The 22,609-nt window shown below is 39.9% G+C and overlaps 1 protein-coding gene across 3 annotated transcripts in view; it reads left to right on the top strand.

Moving 5' to 3' along the window:
• reep3b (receptor accessory protein 3b) overlaps window positions 1-22,609 on the top strand; it is a 54,608-nt gene that overhangs the window by 27,075 nt on the left and 4,924 nt on the right. For 2 of the 3 annotated variants that reach the window (XM_044178375.1, XM_044178374.1), the window contains exons 2-6: window positions 448-520; window positions 8,065-8,141; window positions 11,868-11,988; window positions 12,117-12,230; window positions 16,803-16,955. In XM_044178375.1, the coding sequence (XP_044034310.1) occupies window positions 452-520; window positions 8,065-8,141; window positions 11,868-11,988; window positions 12,117-12,230; window positions 16,803-16,955 (534 nt within the window). In that variant the 5' untranslated portion in view covers window positions 448-451. Of the gene's footprint in view, window positions 1-394; window positions 521-8,064; window positions 8,142-11,867; window positions 11,989-12,116; window positions 12,231-16,802; window positions 16,956-22,609 lie in introns of those variants that run through there. The other variant, XM_044178373.1, reaches the window with a different exon arrangement.

The following is a 22,609-nucleotide window of genomic DNA, read 5'->3' on the forward strand; positions in this document are numbered from 1 at the left end:
CTGCACTACCATTTTGGTTTGAAAGTAAAATCCCCTTCACACGTGTATGGGGAAACTGTTGTGGCTGTAGAAATCAGACAGTATAGGTGGAGACATACTCTAGGCTGAAAACTGTACTTTAATGTAAACCATGTGAACACATTTTGTTCTAAACTTAAAAATACACTGACAGTGTATAAAGCTGTAACACAGATCCATCACATATAGGTCTATATTCAAATTGTCAAATAGTAGTTTATCCAAATCACCTTTAGCTTTGTGTGGAGTGGCAAAACAATGACACATTAAAATCAGAACGCTCTACGACATTCAGCCAGGAATATCAATGTTGTAATGTAATGTTGTAAATATTAATAGTAAATAGGTAATTGTGGTTATTTAACATATGATAACAGTGTGTGTAATAGAAATGATAAGCTTCACGTTGTGTGTTCTCTCTCCCTGCAGGCTGATGTTTGGGACTCTGTATCCTGCATACTACTCTTACAAAGCTGTCAAGACCAAAAATGTCAAGGAATATGTAAGTTCATGAGCATCACGCATGCTTGAAGTTTAGTTAACTGGTTAGTTTCATCTGGCTTGATTGATAGATATAAAGTGCCTCTAAACAATCCCCATAGAAGGAGCATGAAGTTGTTGCTTTTAACCAGAGGTGGCCAGTGGCTATTTAGTGAATATTGTTAACTAATTAGTTACCTTATCTAGTTTGTTAAATTTGTCAAATATTCTTTTTTTCTCTCCATTTGACTAAAGGCCCTGAAGTATTGGAAGTAGTCACATTTTTCAATAGTTTGAAATACCGAAGACACAAATATGTGAGCCACCTGAATACGAGGGAGGAGATGTTTAGGTTCAGATTAGGGCTTTCAGTTTCAACAAGAAAGTAAAGAGTGACAGGAAACCGACTGTTCCAAATCTTCTCCCTAGGTTATTTCAGAAACTCTGATTCCTAGGAATCTCTTAGGAGGATTTCACATGATAATACTGCATATAAATTTTGAAGGGGAAATATTACCTTACTGCTGATAGTTCTGCAGTGATATCTGTAAATACTATTTTAAGGAAAAGATTTAAATAGTTGGTGCGTTTGTTAATATTTGATATAAAGATTTATGTCGATGAGAATCACTTTGTCAAAGAAAGTGTTGCGTTTTTTAAAGGAGCTGTAATCGACATCCACTGCCACTAAATGTCACACTAGAGCAGCAGCATCTCAGACCAAAACAAATGTGTGCTACAGCGCACCAGACTCCATTGAGAACAACAGTAATTTTACCTCTCAGATCATTGTAAAACACACTTCATTCAAACTGGACAGAAACAAAATAAAACTCACCAAAACCGTCTTTGTTAGTCTTTCCAGTGTTCCAACAGTCACCAGCTCTGGTTTGGTCAAAATAAATCCTTAATTCACAGAGTTAGATGAGGAAAGAAACAGCCGTTATATCGCTCTCCTCAAAGCCAACAGTTTCACAGGGAGGGACTCACACGCGCTAACATGCACTAACACGCACACGCGGCCGGACCGACTACCAAGACAAAGAACATAGAAGCTAGTACGACAACACGCATGGGGGGGGAGTGTGACGTCGTCCTCTGCTCAGGACGCCATTACTACACTATATCTTTACATAGCAAATAGTTGTTTGCTGCTATATTAATGTTCAGAATCTCGTATACAGAACCTTTAAAGATAAATGCAAATCGGATGAGCTTTGGTATTGTAATAATTAATTTGATTGTACAGCTCAGTTTTTAGTGATCTCAGAACTGAGCAGCAGAGAGACAGGCTTAATTCCTGTATCTTCTCCATATACTGGAATTAATTTACTGCAAACTTTGCAGCTCTGAATTTCTAGCTGGAAGCGCTCCATTTGAATGCCACCAATTTCGATGGAATATCTCAGATTCTACTGTGTGAAAGTGTCACCTGATGACAGCATCCAGTTTAGGGAAAGAGCTGCCTGTGTTTGTAGACATTGGGTGTACTTTCCAAAATCACTGGTATAGCAGAACATGAATTGTGTCACTGATTTCTGTTTTGATGGGAACCTATACATGCATATAGATTTAAGGGCTTGGATGTGCTGGTGGAGTTGGGTGATGTAACTAATGTCAGTGAGAGTGAAATCCCTGTCCGCTGACTTAGTAACATATTCACACACAGCTTTAGCACACTAGCTCACAGGTTCAGACACAGTAATCGGTGACTCTGCTTTGAGCTTCCTTTCCCTCTTTTTCTCCTTCTCTTTGTCTTCCACACTGTCTGCTGCTGTTGCTTGACCTCTGCTGTTACTGATCAATACTGTAGATACCTCAAAAAAATAACCAGGATGTTTGAATGCTTATAATATGCTAAAACACCTCATGGCCATTTGTACTCTCTTGATTGTGCAACTGTGGAACGTGATCTCTGCAGCAATATTTTCTCTTCTTCCTCAGTGCTTGTAAAATTAGCACAATGCTACAAGGTATCCTACCTGGTATGTGCACTTACACATAGGACTGGGCGATATGGCTGAAATCAATATCACAATGTTAATATGGATATTTTTATGACATTCATGTACAATCAGTTGCTAGTTTATTAGGTCCATCTAGCCAAAACAATGCAGTCTGATACAACAGTGCTGCAATAAATGCTGAATGTTATAATGTTTAGTTTTTGGTGAAACAGCTTAGAGAGGTGTTGAGTCAAGTGTGTGGTCATTTTGGAGGCTGGAGTTTGTGGTGCTGCAGAGAGGTGTATCTGTTATATAGCCTACCCTCATTAAATGAGTTGGAGTGGCAACTGAGTGTATATCACAATATATAAAATGTTTGCAAAATTAATTAGACTAATCAAAGTAATGTTCAATGCAATGAGCTATGTTCTACTGCCTTAACACATGTGTAACAAGAACCTTATTAACTCATGGTCATTTTCTTGGAATCATTCATTTGGACTGCAGAATTTTTTAACACCATAACAAGACATAATCATATTGTCAGGATACGATTCCACATCTATGTATGATGATGATAATTGGGTTTTTTTTATCCAGCTGTACTTGCACATAAGTAACTGGCCGGATGATGTTGCATTTTCCATAGCAAAAGTATACACAGCACCAACTTTTTTTGCCAGGCTACTCTGCATTATTTTGTGTCAACCCCCGCTTTGCCAACAGCGTTGTCTCGTCCTTGAGGAATCCTCTGAAGCCTATGGACACACTTGAAAGATACTAAGGAGAGGAAGCTTACGGAGGAGAAGCTCTACATGTACAATTTTAACTTGAACCAACCTTTTTCCCTGGATGGAAGCAAGATCTCAGCAGCACACTTTGCACTTTGTGCCCCCTTCAGAAAATGTCAAGAGGAGTGCTGAATCAGTGAATGAAGACTGGATCTCATTAGAGGTTGAGCTAGGAGAAGCATCCACTGCTGTTTGCAAATAAGCTTCCAGCCTTTCATGATCATCTAACCGAAAAAAATTTCAGAGATTTAATAAAATTTTTCATTAAGCACACCCTCAATCACATATGTGAAGGATTTCATGTATACACTGATGTACCAGAGTTCATTACTTGAAGGTAGCAGCTATTCTACAGCTGAAATGGACCTGTGGCTGCTGTTATGTGACTTGAGCTACAGCACACCCTGCCAGAGGTTTTTCCAGTTGACAAAGTTGGCTCTTAAAATTCATTCCAGAGGCCCAGCCCTCTTTTTCATGTTTTTATTACTTTAGTGTGTGCATGTGTACAAACAGTACACAAGGGTGCATGCTGTGAGAGATGTCTCTCCATCAGTGTCTTTTTGAACAGTAAAGGTAAAACCAGTGATTGAAACAACCACTTCTCCCTCCTTTCATAGATTCGTCCCATTCTTCCAATTTTACATTAACAGTACTGAACACCATTCAGTTAGAAATAACATTGCTGTCTATTATGCCTCACTTCATCGCTGCTACCTATCCACTATCCATCATCCAGGAATGATAGTGTTGAATGAGGGCAGTTAAAGCTTTTGACCCCTAGGCTACACTGTTTGACTCCATTTTGTTTCAGACAATGGCCTTCTATGCTGAGTGGTCTGGATCCCAGCCTGACTTGAGCAGACTTCAGTTTTTTCATTTGTGAAACACACTATTTCCATATTTTTATTTATTTTATTCATATAGCGCCAATTCATAACAGAAGTTATCTCATTGCACTTTTCCTATAGAGCAGGTCTAGACCGTAGACCGAACAAGCTAAAGGAAATGCACATTTCCCCCCCAAGTTATACATAATTATGGACACTGCATTATGTACTGTTCAAGTTAATTCATGACCTTATCAATCACACATTAAAAGTGATGCCCGGGGGGGGGGGCCTGTCTGTGACAAAACTGTTCTAATGAAACTCACAACTGGGAGTAAAGATGTAATAATGAAAGTGAAGGACCAGTGAAGAAAAACTAAACATTTGTTGATGACATTTGACATTTATGGAAGCTGATGGGGTATAGTTACAAATTCACAAGTTTCAGTTGTAAATTCTCAACTTACCGTAAATTCTCAAATGAAAGCTTGTGGTCATATAACAGCAGAGTCTCAAATAATTGGCCGGCACAAGCAATAAACGGCGGTTGATAATAAATATACAATAGAATAAAGGCTGGGGAAAAAGCACATTGAGTAGCGTGGAATTACCTGTACTCCCATAGATCATATGGTAAATTCAGTAAAATGTCCATTTCCACAGCACTTATTCCACCAGTACAGAGTCCTGTCATGCTCCCCACTCTGCTGTTCTCACTTTCTCTTTAAGAGAAATGCAGATTTCAATAACTAATTATTTCCAAACCTTTATTCTTCCTGGGGTTTTTTTGTGATTGTTGTAAAGCTACCGTCAGTGAGACTCAAAACCTTACTATATATGTTTCAAATTAAACGGCTACCAGGAAAGGGAGGCATTATTCCCTTTGAGCCACTGGGAGGCTTTTAATGTAAAACAACAGAGCAGCAGAGTGGTGAGTATGACATGATGGGATATCAGCTACACCCGCTTATCCTTTAGAGGGTCGCAGGGGCTGAAGCTGATCCCAGCTGACGTTGGGCGAGAGGCGGGGTACACCCTGGACAAGTTGCCAGTCACAGAGAGAGACAACCATTCACGCTCGCATTCACACCTACGGGCAATTTTAGAGTCGCCAATTAACCTAAGCTGCATGTCTTTGGATTGTGGGAACCTTCTCGCTGTGAGGCAGCAGTGCTGACCAGATGGAAGTGTGCTGTGGAAATGTACATTATACTGAAATGATCAGGTAATCATGGAGGATGTGTTGAGATTGCATTAACTAAGGAACAGTATTCCTCAGCATCTATTTATTATACCCTAGTTGTCATCTGTTTTTTTTTGTGTGCATGCAGATGGTTTAATAACTCTAATGATTACACTGTCCGCATTCCGCATGGCCAGAATTCAGGGCAACAATTGCACTAGTTCCTTATTGCCACAGGGGAATAATGTCTGCGTAAGTTAAGATGTGCTACACAGAAGTGATTCAGAATTCTTTTTCTATTTCTGCAAACCTCACAGCCCTCCAATTTATTAAGAGAGTGTAATTTAATACATGTTCATGACCCACATAGACACATATACAAACCACCATGGGCTTCTTTGTTATTTAAGTTTTCGATTGGCTGCTTTGTTTTAATGATTTTATGGTGCAGAATACTGCAGTCTTTCTACTCCCATTTACTTGGCAGCCATTAGGAAACATTTTTGTAGATGTAAAACAAGTAGGCAAATATTCGATCAACAAAAAGAATAAGCAAAAAGGCCAAAAATTCACAGGTTTTAGCCTCTCAAATATGAATATTTGATAGTTTTCAGTCTTCTATTATAGTAAATAAACAAATAAACAAATAAATAAACAATTTGATTATGTCAACTTATTGTGATGGGTATTTTTTCAGTGTTTTGTGACATTTTATTCAATTCAATTAATTGAGAAATTAATCTCCTGATTAGTCGATAATGCATTTAAGGCAACATTATTCATTGAGTTCACATCAGTTCTTAAAAAAAGCAAAGCCAACATTAACAGTATTTACTGATTTTAAATATTTAAAAGTTATTTAGCTGAATGAAACTGGTGACTGGTGGGGTGTAGCATGTACTACTGGTCAGTCTCCACTGCTGCTCAGCTCTGTCTTCATTCTCTGTCTACCAAGTTTAGCATCACCAGTGGGCCCGGTGGCTGTAAAGAGCTGATGTCAGGTGTTTTTTCCCTTCTCTTTTAATGGAAGGCAGTTATTCACAGACAGGGCCAGTAAATGTCTGCTATTGCCTCAGGAAGGCAAAATGGCTGCTGTATATTTCACTGAGGTCACGTCTTAATGTCCTCCCTACTGATGAGATGAAAGAGGGAGGGAAAGAGAAAGAGGAAAAATGTTGTTAAAGACAGAGAGAGAGAGAGAGAGAGAGAAAGAAGAGGGTATGAAATGAAAGATGAAAGGGAGAGGCAGTGGAGGCAGAAGTAAATTGAAACATATAAATTAGATGTCCTCTCCATCTCACTGGCTCTGTGTTTCACTCTCTCACCTTAACATTTATCATTCCCATGAGCCTCTGCTGTGTGTGTGAGTGTGGAGGGAGTTCACTAAGAGGTCACCAATTAACCAGAGACAGACAGAGAGAGCGTGCGTGCGTGCGTGCGTGTGCAGCGTCTGCCTAATGTGAGTTGGACTGCAGGCGTGTTTGTAATTCTGAGAGTTTGTGCTTGAGAGACAGGTGAATGTGAGTGTTTGTATTCTGTCCCTTTCTCTTTTTCTCCTTCTTTCAAACACAGACTTTACTCCCTCCCTCACTCCTCCACACACACACACACACACACGCACTCTCTCTGACATTTCATTAGCTAGTGTCAGTGTGTGTTCAGTCATGCAGCAGCGGCCGGGTCTGGCTAATTCCTCAGCCTGCCATGTGACTGTCTGCCCGCCTGCCACTGTCTACCGCTGGCTTTGACATGAAAATCCAGGCAGATGAGCCTGGAAAGCTCTTAAAGAGAGATTGAGGGGAGAGAGAGAGAGCAGGGTGGACAGCAGAAAGCATAAAAGCAAAGAGAAAAAATCCTAAACCTGTGTTTCTGGTAATTCTGGGTAATTCTGTAACTCTGAGGCCTTACCAAGTATTAAAATGACTTAAATTCAGTTATTAAAGTCCTTACTTTAAAGTCCTTATTGACCATAATGACCACGTTCACCTCACCTTTGATCTCTTTCTGTTCTTTTTTTATTTCCTGCTTTTCTATATTTTCTCAGCTTTCAATAGCTCTGTTCATTCAGAATTTCCTTTTACCAGTTTTGGTGATGAATGAATAGTAAGGTGGTTCAAGTGTCTGCAATTTGATTTTCTTACCACACTTAAAACAGGTGACACAAAAGGCTACAGGGTAGAATATATATATATATATATATATATATATATATATATATATACATACATACATACTGTATCCCCAAAAATCACGTTATGTTTTGGTAAGCAATTAAGAAGTTTTTTTTATTAATATGGGATGAAAACATGTGTCATATAATCTGGTATTTAGTTTTATATAGTTTTGTCATGAAATTGTAGGACTGGTGAAATTTTGCAATACTGAATTACCGATGCCCCTAAAATATTGTATATGTGAATTTTTATTTTAATTTAAGTTGTTCAGTATAAAATGACCGTTATTGGATTTTTGAGGCCAATACTGATATCGATATTTCGAAGTTTAGAAAATCCGATAATGATATATTGGCATAGTAGTTTTTAAAAACATAAACCCATAACAACCAAACAATCTTGATATGGATCCCTTAGATTTGTTTTTTTAAAGAATTGGGACAAAGATACATACTGAGCGAAACATTTTACAGTTGAAATAATCCAAATGCCAAATCTTGTTGGCATTTCTGCACTGCAATTTCTTGTTACTTATCAGCCGGCATCTACATCAATAAGCTAATATTGGCCGATATATCAGCCCGGTCGATTTATTGGTCTAGCTCTATTGTTCAGTGTTCTTTCTGTTTGTGTGTGTCTGTGTAGGTGCGATGGATGATGTACTGGATTGTGTTTGCCCTCTACACTGTGGTGGAGACCATCACCGACCTAACACTGGCATGGTGACTTACACACAAATACACATGCATATATGGTTGTATCTCAGTTAACACCTATACAAAAAAGATGCACACAACTATCTCATATTTAATTATTATCTAAAACTCATAGTCCCAAAAGTCCTCTCATATATACACTGTGTTTTGGTGATAGGATGATTCTATCAGTAGTGGAAATCCCCTTGCTGGTATTAATTATGTTGCTTTATGGAATTTCAGTGGTAATTCATTGAATTAGAATGGCCTAGTAGTAATGAGGACAGCTGGATAAATGTGTGGGAACACAGATAGTCATTTTCCACTGCAGGAACTTAACAACCTGTAACCTTGGGGTTTCTCATAGCCTACACTTCAAAGGAGCTGTAATCCACATCCACTGCCACTAAATGTGACACTAGAGCAGCAGCATCTCAGACCAAAACAAATGTGTGCTACAGCGCACCAGACTCCATTGAGAACAACAGTAATTTTACCTCTCAGATCATTGTAAAACACACTTCATTCAAACTGGACAGAAACAAAATAAAACTCACCAAAACCGTCTTTGTTAGTCTTTCCAGTGTTCCAACAGTCACCAGCTCTGGTTTGGTCAAAATAAATCCTTAATTCACAGAGTTAGATGAGGAAAGAAACAGCCGTTATATCGCTCTCCTCAAAGCCAACAGTTTCACAGGGAGGGACTCACACGCGCTAACATGTACTAACACGCACACGCCGCCGACCGACTACCAAGACAAAGAACATAGAAGCTAGTACGACAACACGCATGGGGGGGGAGTGTGACGTCGTCCTCTGCTCAGGACGCCATTACTACACTATATCTTTACATAGCAAATAGTTGTTTGCTGCTATATTAATGTTCAGAATCTCGTATACAGAACCTTTAAGAACTTTGTAAGTCTTTGGTGTGAGGTTTTTGCTTGTGCTTCCTCTGTATTTTACAAACCGTGACTTTTCAGATGTATGTCATTAAAAAGGCTACAACTGGACTAACAATGGAAGTGGCCTGAACTCAACCTTAAACTTATCCCCAATCACTCATCTGTGAGACACCTAACCATAACCTATTGTCCCATTCATACATTCAGACTCAAACACTGGCAATGCTGCAGAATGCCGTTCATTGCGATTTGAACCTCAAAGAACATGCTGACGACTTCCACCTCTAACTCAAAGATTCAAAAGGTGCCCTTTGGTGCGATGTGGGGAAGTTGAGATGTCCTCTGAGTGGGAGTGACAATCTGTCCTTTATTCCACTCAACATTGTATCCGTATGTGTAAAGGCACCCTAAGCCCTAACCCCAAGCACGGAAGATAGCGCTGTGGTAAACACTACCTGCTACTAATCAGACACTGAGAAATCTTCTTGTCCAGGTCTTTTATCTGCTCGATGTGCCTGTGAATGGCCTCCTCTCCACAAATACTAATGAGAGCATGGAGATGTTGGTTTGTCTTACAAGCCTTCTCCATTGTTCTTTTTTTAAGCATTAGTTTTCTGGTCTGTACAGATGCAGTAGCAAATTGATGGTTGCTGTTATTGTAGTCATCCTTGTTGTGATGTGATGTCACATCTGCTTGACCAATCATAATCAAAAGCACTTCTGGCAAAGTACCAGGACCTTGGATTTTGTATCAGAGCTGCGCCCAAATTAGGTTCCAAGAACACCAGTGGGAGGATGATGGCCATGACAATGGCTACATGTTTCAATCCATTTGTTCCTGTTGTGGAAAATAACTAAGACTTAAGAGTTTTTATCAGCCCTTATTAATGTTGGGATGCTCCCTCTGTATATGTTCATTCATTCAACCCTTATTTAAATCTCGAGGAATCATTGAGGGCATGCCCTCATTTTCAATGATGTCAAGAGTACAAAACTAAATACACACAAAAAATAAGTAATGAGAAAACAAACAGACAGCAACAGAACACAGTTAAAAACAATTACATTCAAGTGCAGAGTAGTTTGTAATCATAGTTTTAAATTGACCTATAGGTACAAATGTGTTTAGTTTTAGTGTGTGTTGTAAAATGTTCCAAGTATGTTCAGCACAAAAACTAAAAGCAGTTTGCACGCGGGGGTTTGCATCGAGCATCAACCAATCACTAGATCGAGCCAAATAATGACTGTGGGACCATTTTAATAAGGAGGTGATATATTGTGGCAAGTTGCCATTAGGGGCTTTATAAATAAATCGAAACCAATGCCTGTCACGTCTTACTGTTAGAGATGCCCATTCAACCTTTTCATACAGTGATGAGTAGAATAAATGTCACCAGTTGATAAATCTTAGGGCGGAGTGATAAACTGAATATAGCGGCTTAAGAGTGGAGGCAGATGCTTTTCTATAGATAACATCACGATAGTCCAAGACAGACAAGAAGGCGGCCTCAGTTATCCGCTTCCTACTGAACACTGGAAAATTAGCTCTGTTTCTGTACAAATATCCAATTTTTTGTCATAGCTTGTGTCAATGTGAAATTTAAATGAAAATCTTTGTACTCCAAAACCCTCTCAATACTTTGCCCATTGATAGTGGTAATATGCAAGCTATTGTCCACAATATCTCTGGCTCTAGAAAACAGCATGTATTTAGTCTTGCTTGCATTCAGGACTAATTTCAAATTAAAAAGTGCATCTTGCAATTTGTCAAAGAGTGCTGAGTGTGCAGTTTTTACAAAACAATACAGAAGTGTATCATCTGCATAAAGATGGGCATTACAGTTTGTTATAAAGGATGTAATACTGTTAATATAAATTGTGAACAAGACAGGACCAACACCAACACTGAACCTTGTGGAACCCCCCTTTGACAGTGGTAGAAATATAGAACGATCATTTCCCAAAATCACACATTGCTGTCTATGAGACAGGTAGTCCTGAAACCATTTACAGGACTTATAATCAAAACCAATATCATGTAGGCTCAACAGATCAACAGTGTCAAATGCTTTTGATAAATCAACAAAATTTTTCCCTTCGTCAACAGCAGATACAATATAATGTATAACCAAAGTAATAGCAGTGACAGTACTATGTTTGGCTCTGAAACCAGATTGGAGTGGACATCACACCGAATTTCTTGAGAGGAAAGATAAGCTGATTATTAACTAATGACTCCAGGACCAGGCCAATAGTTATGAATATCACTTTTGCAGTACTCTTATGCAGTGGGACTACATGTGCAGATTTCCAGACCTGAGGGATAACTCCAGTAGAAATGGAGAGGTTAACAACAATTTGTTCAGCAATATTTGGGGCACAGTTTTTAAAAAGTAAGGGTGTAGTTTATCCTCCCCAGTTGCTTTCCTGCAGTCGATAGCTTGAAGTGCCTCCTTAACAACGGAGGAGGTGAAGGCCTGTAGGGTGAACTGAGAGGTACGGTTTGGATATTGCACAGCAGTAATAGAGGTATGAGTAATATCAATATCAATAAATAGGGAATTTTAAACTAAAATATTGCACAGGAGTATTACACAGAATATTGCACGTCAAGTATTGCAGAGATGTAATCATCCATGTCCAGTTTAATGACTTATACAGACTAATACTAATACAGACTGACACTTAGAGGGAGGAGTTTAAGAGCAGATCCTGAGTACACCATATCAAACTGATTTCCAGCAGCAGCAAAATGTGTATTGAAACCATGGCACATCTCTGATGTCTTATTTGGGCAGTCATTAAACGTGACATGAGAAGGAATAGATATGTGTGTGTACATGTCCAGGTTTCCTCTGTACTACGAGCTGAAGATAGCCATTGTGATCTGGCTGCTGTCCCCCTACACCAGAGGAGCAAGTCTCATTTACAGGAAGTGTCTGCACCCTTTGTTGTCCTCCAGGGAGAGGGTAAGATTATCCATCCATCCATGTCTGCCTCTGTACGGATTATTTGTTGTTGAGGATATTATAATCACTCTACCTTTTACTTGATTAAATTGTCTACTAGAAAAGTGTTATTGATTGTCTCCCTGTAGGAAATAGATGAGTATATTGTGCAGGCCAAAGAGAGGAGCTATGAGACCATGGTCAACTTTGGTAAGCAGGGACTGAGCATCGCAGCCTCAGCCGCTGTCACTGCAGCTGTGAAGGCAAGTGTCTCTGATTTATATGAATACTAAATATTCTATTCTATATTCTGTTTGATATTTGTTTAAAGGTGCTACTTTTTATATATTATTTTCATCATGAATGTACTGTTATTATCATTTTACTTAAGATGCCTTTCTTTATTTACCAAAAATTAACTATAGTATGACTGAGGCAGTTTGTACCCTGTATCTCACTCTTGTGCTATTTCATAAAATTAAAAGTTATACATTTTAAAAGTCATTTTTCTCTTTTCTATTTGGCTTGTAAGAAAACTGTGAAACCTTTAGCTCCCTTTGCTTTGATACAACAGTTCCCTCTACCTGTTTTATACAGTAAAGCAATCCAGCAGATTGTTTTGCCAAATTCAACCTGTTGGCACAGAATGTACTCACTTGGCCTGCTAAATCAAACTTATGACTTAGCCTTATCAGTGTGTACATGAATGCAGGAGAGTTTCGTTAAATGCTACAGCAGATCCTGAATAAAATCTTAACTTGTATCTGAAACACTGTGCTCATGCAAACCATGTATCCACTGTGAGCGTCTCTCTATAGTACCTCGTTGTCCCTCAGCTACCACTCACTGCAGAGTCAGTATAAATGAAGGGTGTGTGAGCTGGTTTCATCAGCATTGCGTGAATACCTGTGTGTATCAGATAATCCCTGCGGATCTCCTGTCTAAGGCTTCACTGCACTGAGGTAATCCCAGGCAGTGGGAATCTACTCCTAAATAGAAAGTCAAATTATTAGATCCACATTCACAGCAGAAACCATCTAGCATAGATATGATTTAGCTTGATACATGATACTGGATTCATGAGTAATGAGTTATGTTATTATAATACTATAATGTCATGTTATTATAATAGTTTGAGCAAAATGTGAATGAAGACAATCAAGATGCATTCTACTCTATTTTTGAAGAAAAATCAGTAATCAGGCCTATTGTTTTCAAATGATGTTGCAGATCTCTCCTTGAGTTGGCTCACCGTAATAATACTATAATGTCATGTTGGCTCCAGACACTGAGCAAATGATGTTGCTCTCTTTGAAAGAGAAGAATATCACCAATAACACAGTTCTTCACTGCATTGCCAGTATTAGTTTCACTTTTATTTGAGTGTGGAGATCATCATTAAATTGTTTATAATAACAGTTTTAGTATTTCTAGTTAATGTCAGAATTCCTTTTACTCTAGCTGAAGATGCACCTACATACATGGCAGAGAGTAATCAGAGACCTGGATCAGATGTTTACATGCCAGGGTATCCCAGTACGAGTACTTTCAAGTTTCTCAAAACCAGGACCAGGACCACAAAGCCAGGTTTCTGAAACCATATACAGATACTTCAAAACCCAACCGTAACAGAGATAACAGTGTGAACGTAAACTCACTCTTTGAGTAGTCAGGAGCCATTAGGAAGTCTCAGGAAAAAAACTAGCCTTGGTAAATTGCCACAAGACCTGAAAGGTCATTTGTTCTCTTACATTACTAATGGTCTCTGATTCACTGTCTAACTGTTCCAGCTCACTCCTTTGATAACTGGGCCACTGTTACTCTTCAATTCAGTTAGTTTGTGTTGGACTTAAAATTTAGCCTAAGAAAAGTTAGTCTAATAAAAACAAAAAAATGAATGACTTGAGTTGAGTAAATAGTGAAACAAAGGAGATGTGGATCAGCAGGATCAGTGCCAAGGGTGTGACTGTGTGAAATAAGAAATTGTTGGCTGTACCTCTAACTTCACTGTAGTGTATGTGTCCTTGCAGTGACACCAGTGTGCCTCTGCTTACATTAAACATGCCATTAATCACTGCTTCAAAGCTCTGCCTCTCTCTCACTCTCCAACATTCTCTCTGCCACGCTTTGTCTCTCTTTTTATTTGTCTTTTGTCTGCCTGAAAACCTTTCTCCTCTCTTCTCTGCCTTTATTTCCTATATTCTTTTTATTTCTATTGCCTCTCCTTGTCTTTACTGTTACTCTCTTCTTTCCTCTCCCTCCGTGTTTTATCGTCTCCGTTTTAGGTTACCATGCTATTTCATATCCTTTAAAAGCTTTTCATGTTTTTTGTTGGAATTTGATTAACCTTGGCTTTTATAATAAAACCAGCTGCATCGCACATAAAATCCATCTGTCTGGTTCAGTCTGTCAGGTAGGTTCAAACAGCTCAGAGAGCACTTTGAAAGACTTCAGCAGGGACTTGATCTGTGGTGTGTTTTACAAATGCATCTCAGCATTTCGACCATGGGTACCCAGCCTTTTTAGCATGTGATTTTATTGAGTAAGAAACTCCTGAGACCCACAGATTTCAAGCTACTATATGCACCATCCTCGATTATGCATGCAGCACACATACATATTGATGTGCATGTTGCCTGAGGCTGATTTAAACTGCACCTGTAAAGCCTCTACAGGTGTGAAGAAGCAGGCCGGTTTTCTGAACATTTCTTTTCTTACTGCTTTTGTCAATTGTTTTGAGCTTTGGATTGGATGTTGTGTGGACCTGCCCCATCTTGCCTACTAGCTAACCCTCTTGTGACTTTGTTTCTCCTTCTCTCTCTGTACTGACATCCTTTTTTCTTCAGGGTTTCTGTGCTTCAGCAGGCTACCCTGGGAGGTAAAAATCAGTCAGTGTAAGCAGCATGGACAGAACGTCCCATTTCCATTTCACACCAGCATTATTCTCCCATGATCCCACCCTTTGATTTTAAAACATTTCTGTTCTTTTACCAGACCTGGTAGCTGAAAATAAATTGTGGTGTTTATTTTCACTTTGTACTTAGTGTTGTAATAAAGAATCAACAGTATTTGCAAATACATTTAACTTAATCTTTACAACCTACTTTTTAAAAATGTTCTTCATTTATTTCCTTCACATTTTTTTACCTGTTTAAATCATGATTTCATTATAACACTTGACATATTCTTCCTGTTTCCTTTTCCACTTGCTTTATGTTTCATCTTTCTCCCTTTATCCTGTTGCTGTTGCTTATTTTGTGAACTGTTTCCATGATGATGTCTTCATGATTGTTGAATTTTGATTTCTTGTCAGTAATATCCCTAATGATCATTTTCTGTGCTTCAGTGTTCATAAGTATATATGTCATTGTATCCTATTTGTATATTAGGCACATTTTTAACATATAATTTTAGGTGCACTCCAGTCAGGCTTTTTAGGGACAACAAGATTTAATGTTGAACTGGCTGATCTGACGCAGATGAACATCTTTAACATTAGAGATCCTGTAAAAGCCAACACATTGACTCAAGTTTGAGTAGTACCCATGTTATTTTACAAATTACATATATTTCCAAATATATTTCTCTGTACATTTTGGTAGTGCAACATGCATTTAAAGCTCTGGACAGGCCTCTCTCCACTGCATGTCTCTGAATGATGACTGAAATAGAACTGACTAGAAAACTGATGTTTTTATGTCTGACACCCCTGATAAACTGCCAGCTAGGAGATGAAATCACAAATCCACCAATACCAATCCTTCTGCCTAACACAGTAATTCTGCCCCACACTTGTTGCATTTTGTGTCATACTAATAGTCAGTTGTTTTTGCAGTTGCTAAGCCGGATAAAATTCTGTGTGGCTCAGCAGCTAAAAACTCGTTTTTGTTAAGAATAAACCCCCCTAAATTCTTATTTAGGGCTGTTAGCTATAGCAGGCTAACACGGGCTGAGTTTTGAGTGAGGTTTATTAATTTGCCTCATTAGTTTTATGACCACTGGTCAAGTAAATGGACAGATACCGATCTGAGCATCCCTCCACATCCCTCCTGGTTTTGGTAAGTGTCCCTTTGACCAAAGTCTACTAAGCTTCAGCTAAAGTAAACTAACAAACATGTCAAACTAGTTCTAGTGTAGAATCAGTGTAGATGACAATCATTGACCCTGAAGACCAAGTGCTTATTTTTATGACATCTGACCCCAGCATTCTGTCTGTAACTGGACGTGTTTTTAAGCAGCTGGAGCACAGCGGGGACTTGGTTTACTCCAGACAACTGAGCCATAACACAAAAGTTCAATGCAAAACGCTTAAATCCCAGTGGACTTTATGTGTCTCGAAATGCTATGAAAGGCAGCCAGAGTTAACTGGTACAGTAGCTGTGCACTGAGTGAACATTAATCTCTCTGATTATCTGACTCTTATCTGACCAAGTGAGAAGTGACAGATCTGCAGACATGGAATAGAGCTGTATACCATGGTCGTGGGAAAATGAAAATCCAAGACATGGTAACAGTACAGTATATGTGGACTGTCAGTGGCCCTAAAGCTACGTCATATTTCCCCAGTCCAGGTCTCAGTTGTCTAGCTGGTCAGTTTTCCCTAACAGCTTTAAAGCTGCTTCTAGTTTGCTTTTCAAGCTGAATACCACAGAAAAGCCTCCAGCCCTCCATATATTCAGTTGGAAACACCAGTCTGTTGTCACTCACTCACTTCATCAGTGTGTTGGTCTTTGTCCCATTGATCCCTGAGAGGTCTGAAGTGCTGTTTGCTGGTGATGTAATATTGTGTTGTTGATGTGTGTGTGTGTGTGTGTGTGTGTGTGTGTGTGTCACAGGGTCAAGGTGCCATCACAGAGAAGCTGCGTAGCCTGAGTATGCACGACCTAACACAGATAAGCCAGCAGGATGACCGAGGGAACCAGCTCTACCAGTACAGCTCCCACTCAGCCAACCCCGCCATTAGGAGATCTCAGAGCACTGATGCTGCCGCGACGCGACGCGCGCACACACGCACGCGCGCACGCGACGCACGCACGCGCGCGCGACGCAGCACGAAGATTTTTTTCCACTTAGTATAGAAGTACATATGCAACAAGATGTATGAAGTATTGGACAGTTTCTAGAGCTTTCAATCACATCTGATGGACTTCCTCAGTGGATGGAGTTTACTCAGTTGTCATGTTTGTCTCTAAGACTGAGAAAAATCCATCTGCCGAGGAAGACTGTGAAATGCAGATGAAAGCTTTCCTGGAAGAAGCTAGTAAGTAGACCTTGAGACAATATTTTTTTTGTCAAACTTTTCAAAAGGGTGCTTCACAAAGAAGTGAATAAAATATGCTAACTATAAAGCAAGGAATCTCTGTCTGTCTGGACCCGAGGGAGTGCAGTGTCGAATTTGGTTCAATTTGAACACGCGACTCGTTTAGTATTAATAAACTTTTAATAAACAGCAAGCCACTCAGCTCTGTGTCTGAGCGCGGAGTAGCTGGGCGGGCCTTAGGGCTCTGCTGTATGCACACAGTCGGAGATCAGAGCAGCAGAAACATGTTTGGACCATAGAATGACACGTTTAGTATTAATACTCATGTTTCCCAGTTATGGAAAGCCATTTGCGCAAGTAACGTCTTAGAGATTTCTTGTTTGGACTACATTAAAATGCGTGTTAACACGTTGAGTTTTGTAGTATTAACATGAAATATTTCTGCACGTTAACACAACAAGAATTGACGCCTTAATGTGGGTTTTCTGGTTGTGGCCAATAAAGGTGGCATCAATGATGTCGAACAACGCAAGGGAGCAAGTTGTGCATAAATTACTGATGTGGGTGTCTACGCACTCGTTACAGGAACCTGGGTCCCTCATTGGCCACAACCAGAATTAAATATTTAAATACTTAACTTAATAACTACACAACTCTACATGTTATCACACATTTTAATGTAGTCTAAACAAGAAATCTCTAAGACGGTACTTGCGCAAATGACTTTCCATACCCAGTGTCTCCGTCATCAACAAATCCGTGCTGAAATCATAGAAATAAACAAATGAAACCTTGCTGTCAAAAAGACGTGTTCTTACTGTCTGTGCGTATCTCCAGCACCAAACAGGAAGCAACAAACCAGGTAGTTACTTTGGTAACGGCCGAAAAAACTCCTCAAATACCGTCTCACACACACACACGACAGACGGTGAAAACAGTGTTATGAGTCGGTGTTTAATTCGGCATGTATCTGATCCACCAACCAGCACGCATTTTAGTGAGAAATCTTCCCACGGTCTTCTCCCACTGAAATAGCGCAGCTAAATAACGGAGGCTGGTAGCGAGTTGAGGTGAGTATGTAAGTACAGCAATACCTTTATGGGTTATATTGATGCTAAATTGACAGGGCACCTTTTATCTTGTGTTTCTAGAGCTATGTGTTTTTGCGGACACGTAAGAAATTCTTAATATGTCATGTTTCTTAAAGGGAACGACGGGGAGCTTCAGTTTAATTCAAACTTGTAATACTGTATGTAGCCTATATTTTTTTGTTTTGTCACCACTTCAGAAACACTAGGTAACTGCTAAAGTATGATAAGGTTGTCTGACGTTGACTGTGGTTAGTTACTGGTTTGATTAATGGTTTACAGTTTAATAATGTGAGTTTTATTGATTACTGACGGTGGCTGATCAACGGCAGTATGCAGTAAACAGATGCCCTTTGTGTGCTACTACTTTCTGTAACTACTTTACTAATTAAACATGATGTGCTTGATTCAGTGTACAGTTTTTTTGAGCAAATATACAAATTATCTGAAGTGAAGGCACAGAAAATAATAAAACAGAGAGCCCAATATGATCGATCCACTTTATTTTTGGATGCACATTTTTTCAAAAGCTGTTACCGTTTGTGTCACCACCAAGCAATTGGCCGTTCCAAACGGGCATGCGTTCTGAATGGCCATGCCCCAAATGGGCACTGCACTAGTATACACAATAAGAAAATGTGAATAGACAGCTCGAGAGCCTGCTCTCATTGGGCGGCCTGGCCACCCATAGTCTTCATCTTAGATTTAGGAATGATCAGTATGCTTGTGTATGTGGATCTAGCCAGGTAATATAACCACGTACAAACCTCAAACATGGGGCGACTGGGGCTTAGTGGTGGAGCGGGTCGGTCCCGGCTTCGAAGTGTCCTTGGGTCCTTGGGCAAGACACTGAACCACTGTGCCTTCGGTGTGTGAATGCTTAGTTACTTTGATGAGCAGTTCTGCCATCGCTGTATGAATGTGTGTGAATGGGCTGAATGTGATATGTAGTTGTAGCGCTTTGAGTAGAAAGGCGCTATATAATATAGTCCATTTACCATGCCTTAAAAGAATTCAGTGAAATTGTATGGTCAATCCATGTTTATCCAGAACATGTTTAATACTACTCATATGCAAATTGCTGGCATTTCTAGCCCAAACATTTTCTGAAAACAAGAATATATGTCATGCCTTGCTATAGTATTCAAAATGTGGGAAAATGCCTCAAAAATAAAGAAAAAAAAAAAGAACACTGATGATGAGGTCATGACATGCACACCAGAATGTTCTTGTGGGAGTGCAGACTGTACCACAGTCTGAGTGAAACTGATTTCAGCCTGACTTGGACAGGTGGACTCAGAAAAGGTTTCTTGGTCTGCACCTGGGTTTCAAAAATAGGGCAAATTTCCAAATCTTTAGGCGAAGCACCCCCGCACTCAGGACTGAAACCACCCTAAACATCTTTCCTAACAGTAGGCAAACAGATAGGGCTGTCAGTATCACTGCACCACCATGGGTGTGTCAAATAGCCACATCAGCTCATTATTTAGTTTTTATGTCCTTTGTTTGCTTCCTTCCTTGCTTTCTAAGTTGCTTTTTTTCTTTCTTGCTTGCTTGCTGAGAACTGCAGGTTTTCTGGAATGTCAATGAAAACTGTTTGTGTGATAGTGAGAGAGAGAGAGAGAGAGAGAGTGTGTGAGATGACTTCCCAGCAGACAGAGGGGATGAGATGAGGTTGGGTGGGATGCTGGTGGAATGTCAAACACACACTCTCTCTCTCTCTCTCTCTCTCTCTCTCTCTCTCTCTCTCTCTCTCTCTCTCTCTCTCTCTCACACAGCCAGTCAGTGAGGCATGGAGAGGGTGGGAGTGGAGGAAGAGGAGGAGAGGATAGAGATGAATGTATAGGAAGACAGTGGAGATGTAAGGGATGGATGGAGAGGGAGTGAATTAGAAGAAGAGGTGGATGGATGGATGGATGGAGGGAAGGCTAGTAGACAACATTAGCATACTGAGAGAGAAAAGATTGTATTATGTTTTCAGCTCAGCCAGCAGAGAGACAGAGAGATGAAGAGAAGAAGACAGGCAAAGGAAGAGAGATGTTTTCACCCTCCAACTGCTCGCTTTCATATGCTTCTCTCTGCTGTGGAGGTTCAGGTGGCCACATTGGAGGTCCTTGCCTGTTAGGCAACAATGGTTTTCTACAGATGATTTTGTTAAACCTATGACTCAAAGGATAACTCTGGTGATATTCTTTATTTTCTCTTATTGTCAGGAAATCTCATGTGCAGACCCAAACCACCACTGCATGTATCTGCTAACAGGCGTTGTGTGTATCACAGCCTGATGTGTCTTCTTCCTCCACTGTTGTCCAGAAACTATTAAAACACATCAGCGAGCCGCTCTGTTGCACCGGGTGACGTGTTCCTTCATCCCCATGAACACACACACTGTAGTTTATTCTGCCTCAGTCCCACACACACCGTCCTGCTGCCCCAAACACTCACTACAGCACCACATGTGGATTCATCCGCCGCTGAAAGTAGTCCCCAACAGATGCTCTGTTTCCTCCTGTTAGTTATAAAAACTACAGCGAGCAGCTGTCTGAGGAAATGACTGAGGCTTTTTAAACAGGAAACAATATATTTGTGAGCTGTTTTGAAAGATTACGTCTTCAGTAGGAACCGATGGGCTCGCAGCTGAGCGCCGCAGACAGGGGAGGGAAGTCAGAAAGTATTGAGAAAAGCATTAACACGTTGGCTTTGGTCGCCTCATGGGATTTGTTGACTATTAGAAAAATGTAGAATATTTTTGTTGGGAACACTCTCACAGATGAATCTACTGTCCTTACCCAAATAATGTTGCCCCAACTTTGTCCATTAATATGTTTTTGGATCAGTCACTTCTTAATAGTATTTTTGGGGCATATTTTGACTTTATTAGAGAGTACAGTAGAGAGATGACAGGAGAGGGGGGAGAGAGAGGAGATAACATGCAACAAAGGTCTGCAGCGGGGATGTTGCGACTGCGTGCTCAGTGTCTTAAACCCCCAATGTCACCAGGATTGGACATTTTTTAGAGTGGATCACTGATTCATTAACGTCGCTGAGAAATGGCCATCACAAGTTTGCTAAACCCAAAGTGATGTCCTCACACTGCTTTATTTTGTCTGACCAACACAAAGAAATATAAAGCTATATATTTTACAATGATATAAACCAATCTTATAATAAATCATTATTTATAGGGCAAAAATAAAAGCCATGGGTGAAAGAGTATGTAAAACCAGATTTAGGCAAGTACTTAAAAGGAAACTCAGATCTGGCTAGCATGAAACAAACTGGATCACTACAGTGTTTTTCAGAAATGGGTTTAGTGATGGTTGGTGGGCTGAATAAAAGTACTTCAGTTACAGATCATTATGGGACATCCGGGGCTTGTAATACCATCCAGACATTCAGTACAGTAGAGGAGGAGTCCCTGTATTGGCATGTAGAACTCAGTAATTAATTTTCTGTCACTCAATTAAATTAATCAATTAATTGACTTTAAAATTGTATCACACAGAGGATGTTTCTTTTAAACATTTTTTCTGAAGATTCCAAAATCCTGGTTGGACAAGCTGCTCCAGGTCTTTGCTTTTGGCTGAGTTAGACTGGGCATTGTTTAATAAAGCCCTCAGCTGGCTACATGACAGGAAATTGGAGAGTTTTACCACAGAATAGACTGGTGATGACTGGAATTTGCACTCCACAGAGAATTTAGCTCTGTAAAAGAATGAAATTCCACCGTGGAACATTACTGTAACGTGTTATTCCTGTGCAAATGACCAGTAGAGACTGGGAGCCAAGCGGGCTGGGGACATTGAACCGCCTGGTTTCTAGTTTCACCTGCAGGGTTAAACACTGTCTAAGTAGCAGGGCTGAATCTTTTTATCACTACCAACCTCAAAACTACAGCTCTTGAGTGTTTTTGTCTCGTTGGGACAAAGACTGATTACCATCCAACCAACACGTACAGAATTCAGATGGTAGTTTTGATCTCGCGTTGGAATGTAGAATCTCATGTGAAGCTGGCCTCTGTCTCATCCCACCCTGTTCCCTCCGGGAGGTGAGAGGTTGCTTCCAACTCTGGAGAGTGGGAGGTTTTCTCTTATGGACTCCAGATGTGACAACAACAGAAGCAGCAGGAGCTAGAACCAGAACAAATAGAAAACACGTCACTGTTCAAATACTAACTCTGCTTTAAAAACACTAATGGACACTAATACTGCCGGGAACTGTTTTATATATAACAATATATAACACAACACAGGTTATAGGGTGTTTACAGGCATGTCAGTTCTCCAGAATTTGA

This window comes from Siniperca chuatsi, linkage group LG20 (assembly GCF_020085105.1).
Source record: "Siniperca chuatsi isolate FFG_IHB_CAS linkage group LG20, ASM2008510v1, whole genome shotgun sequence".
NCBI lineage: Eukaryota > Metazoa > Chordata > Actinopteri > Centrarchiformes > Sinipercidae > Siniperca > Siniperca chuatsi.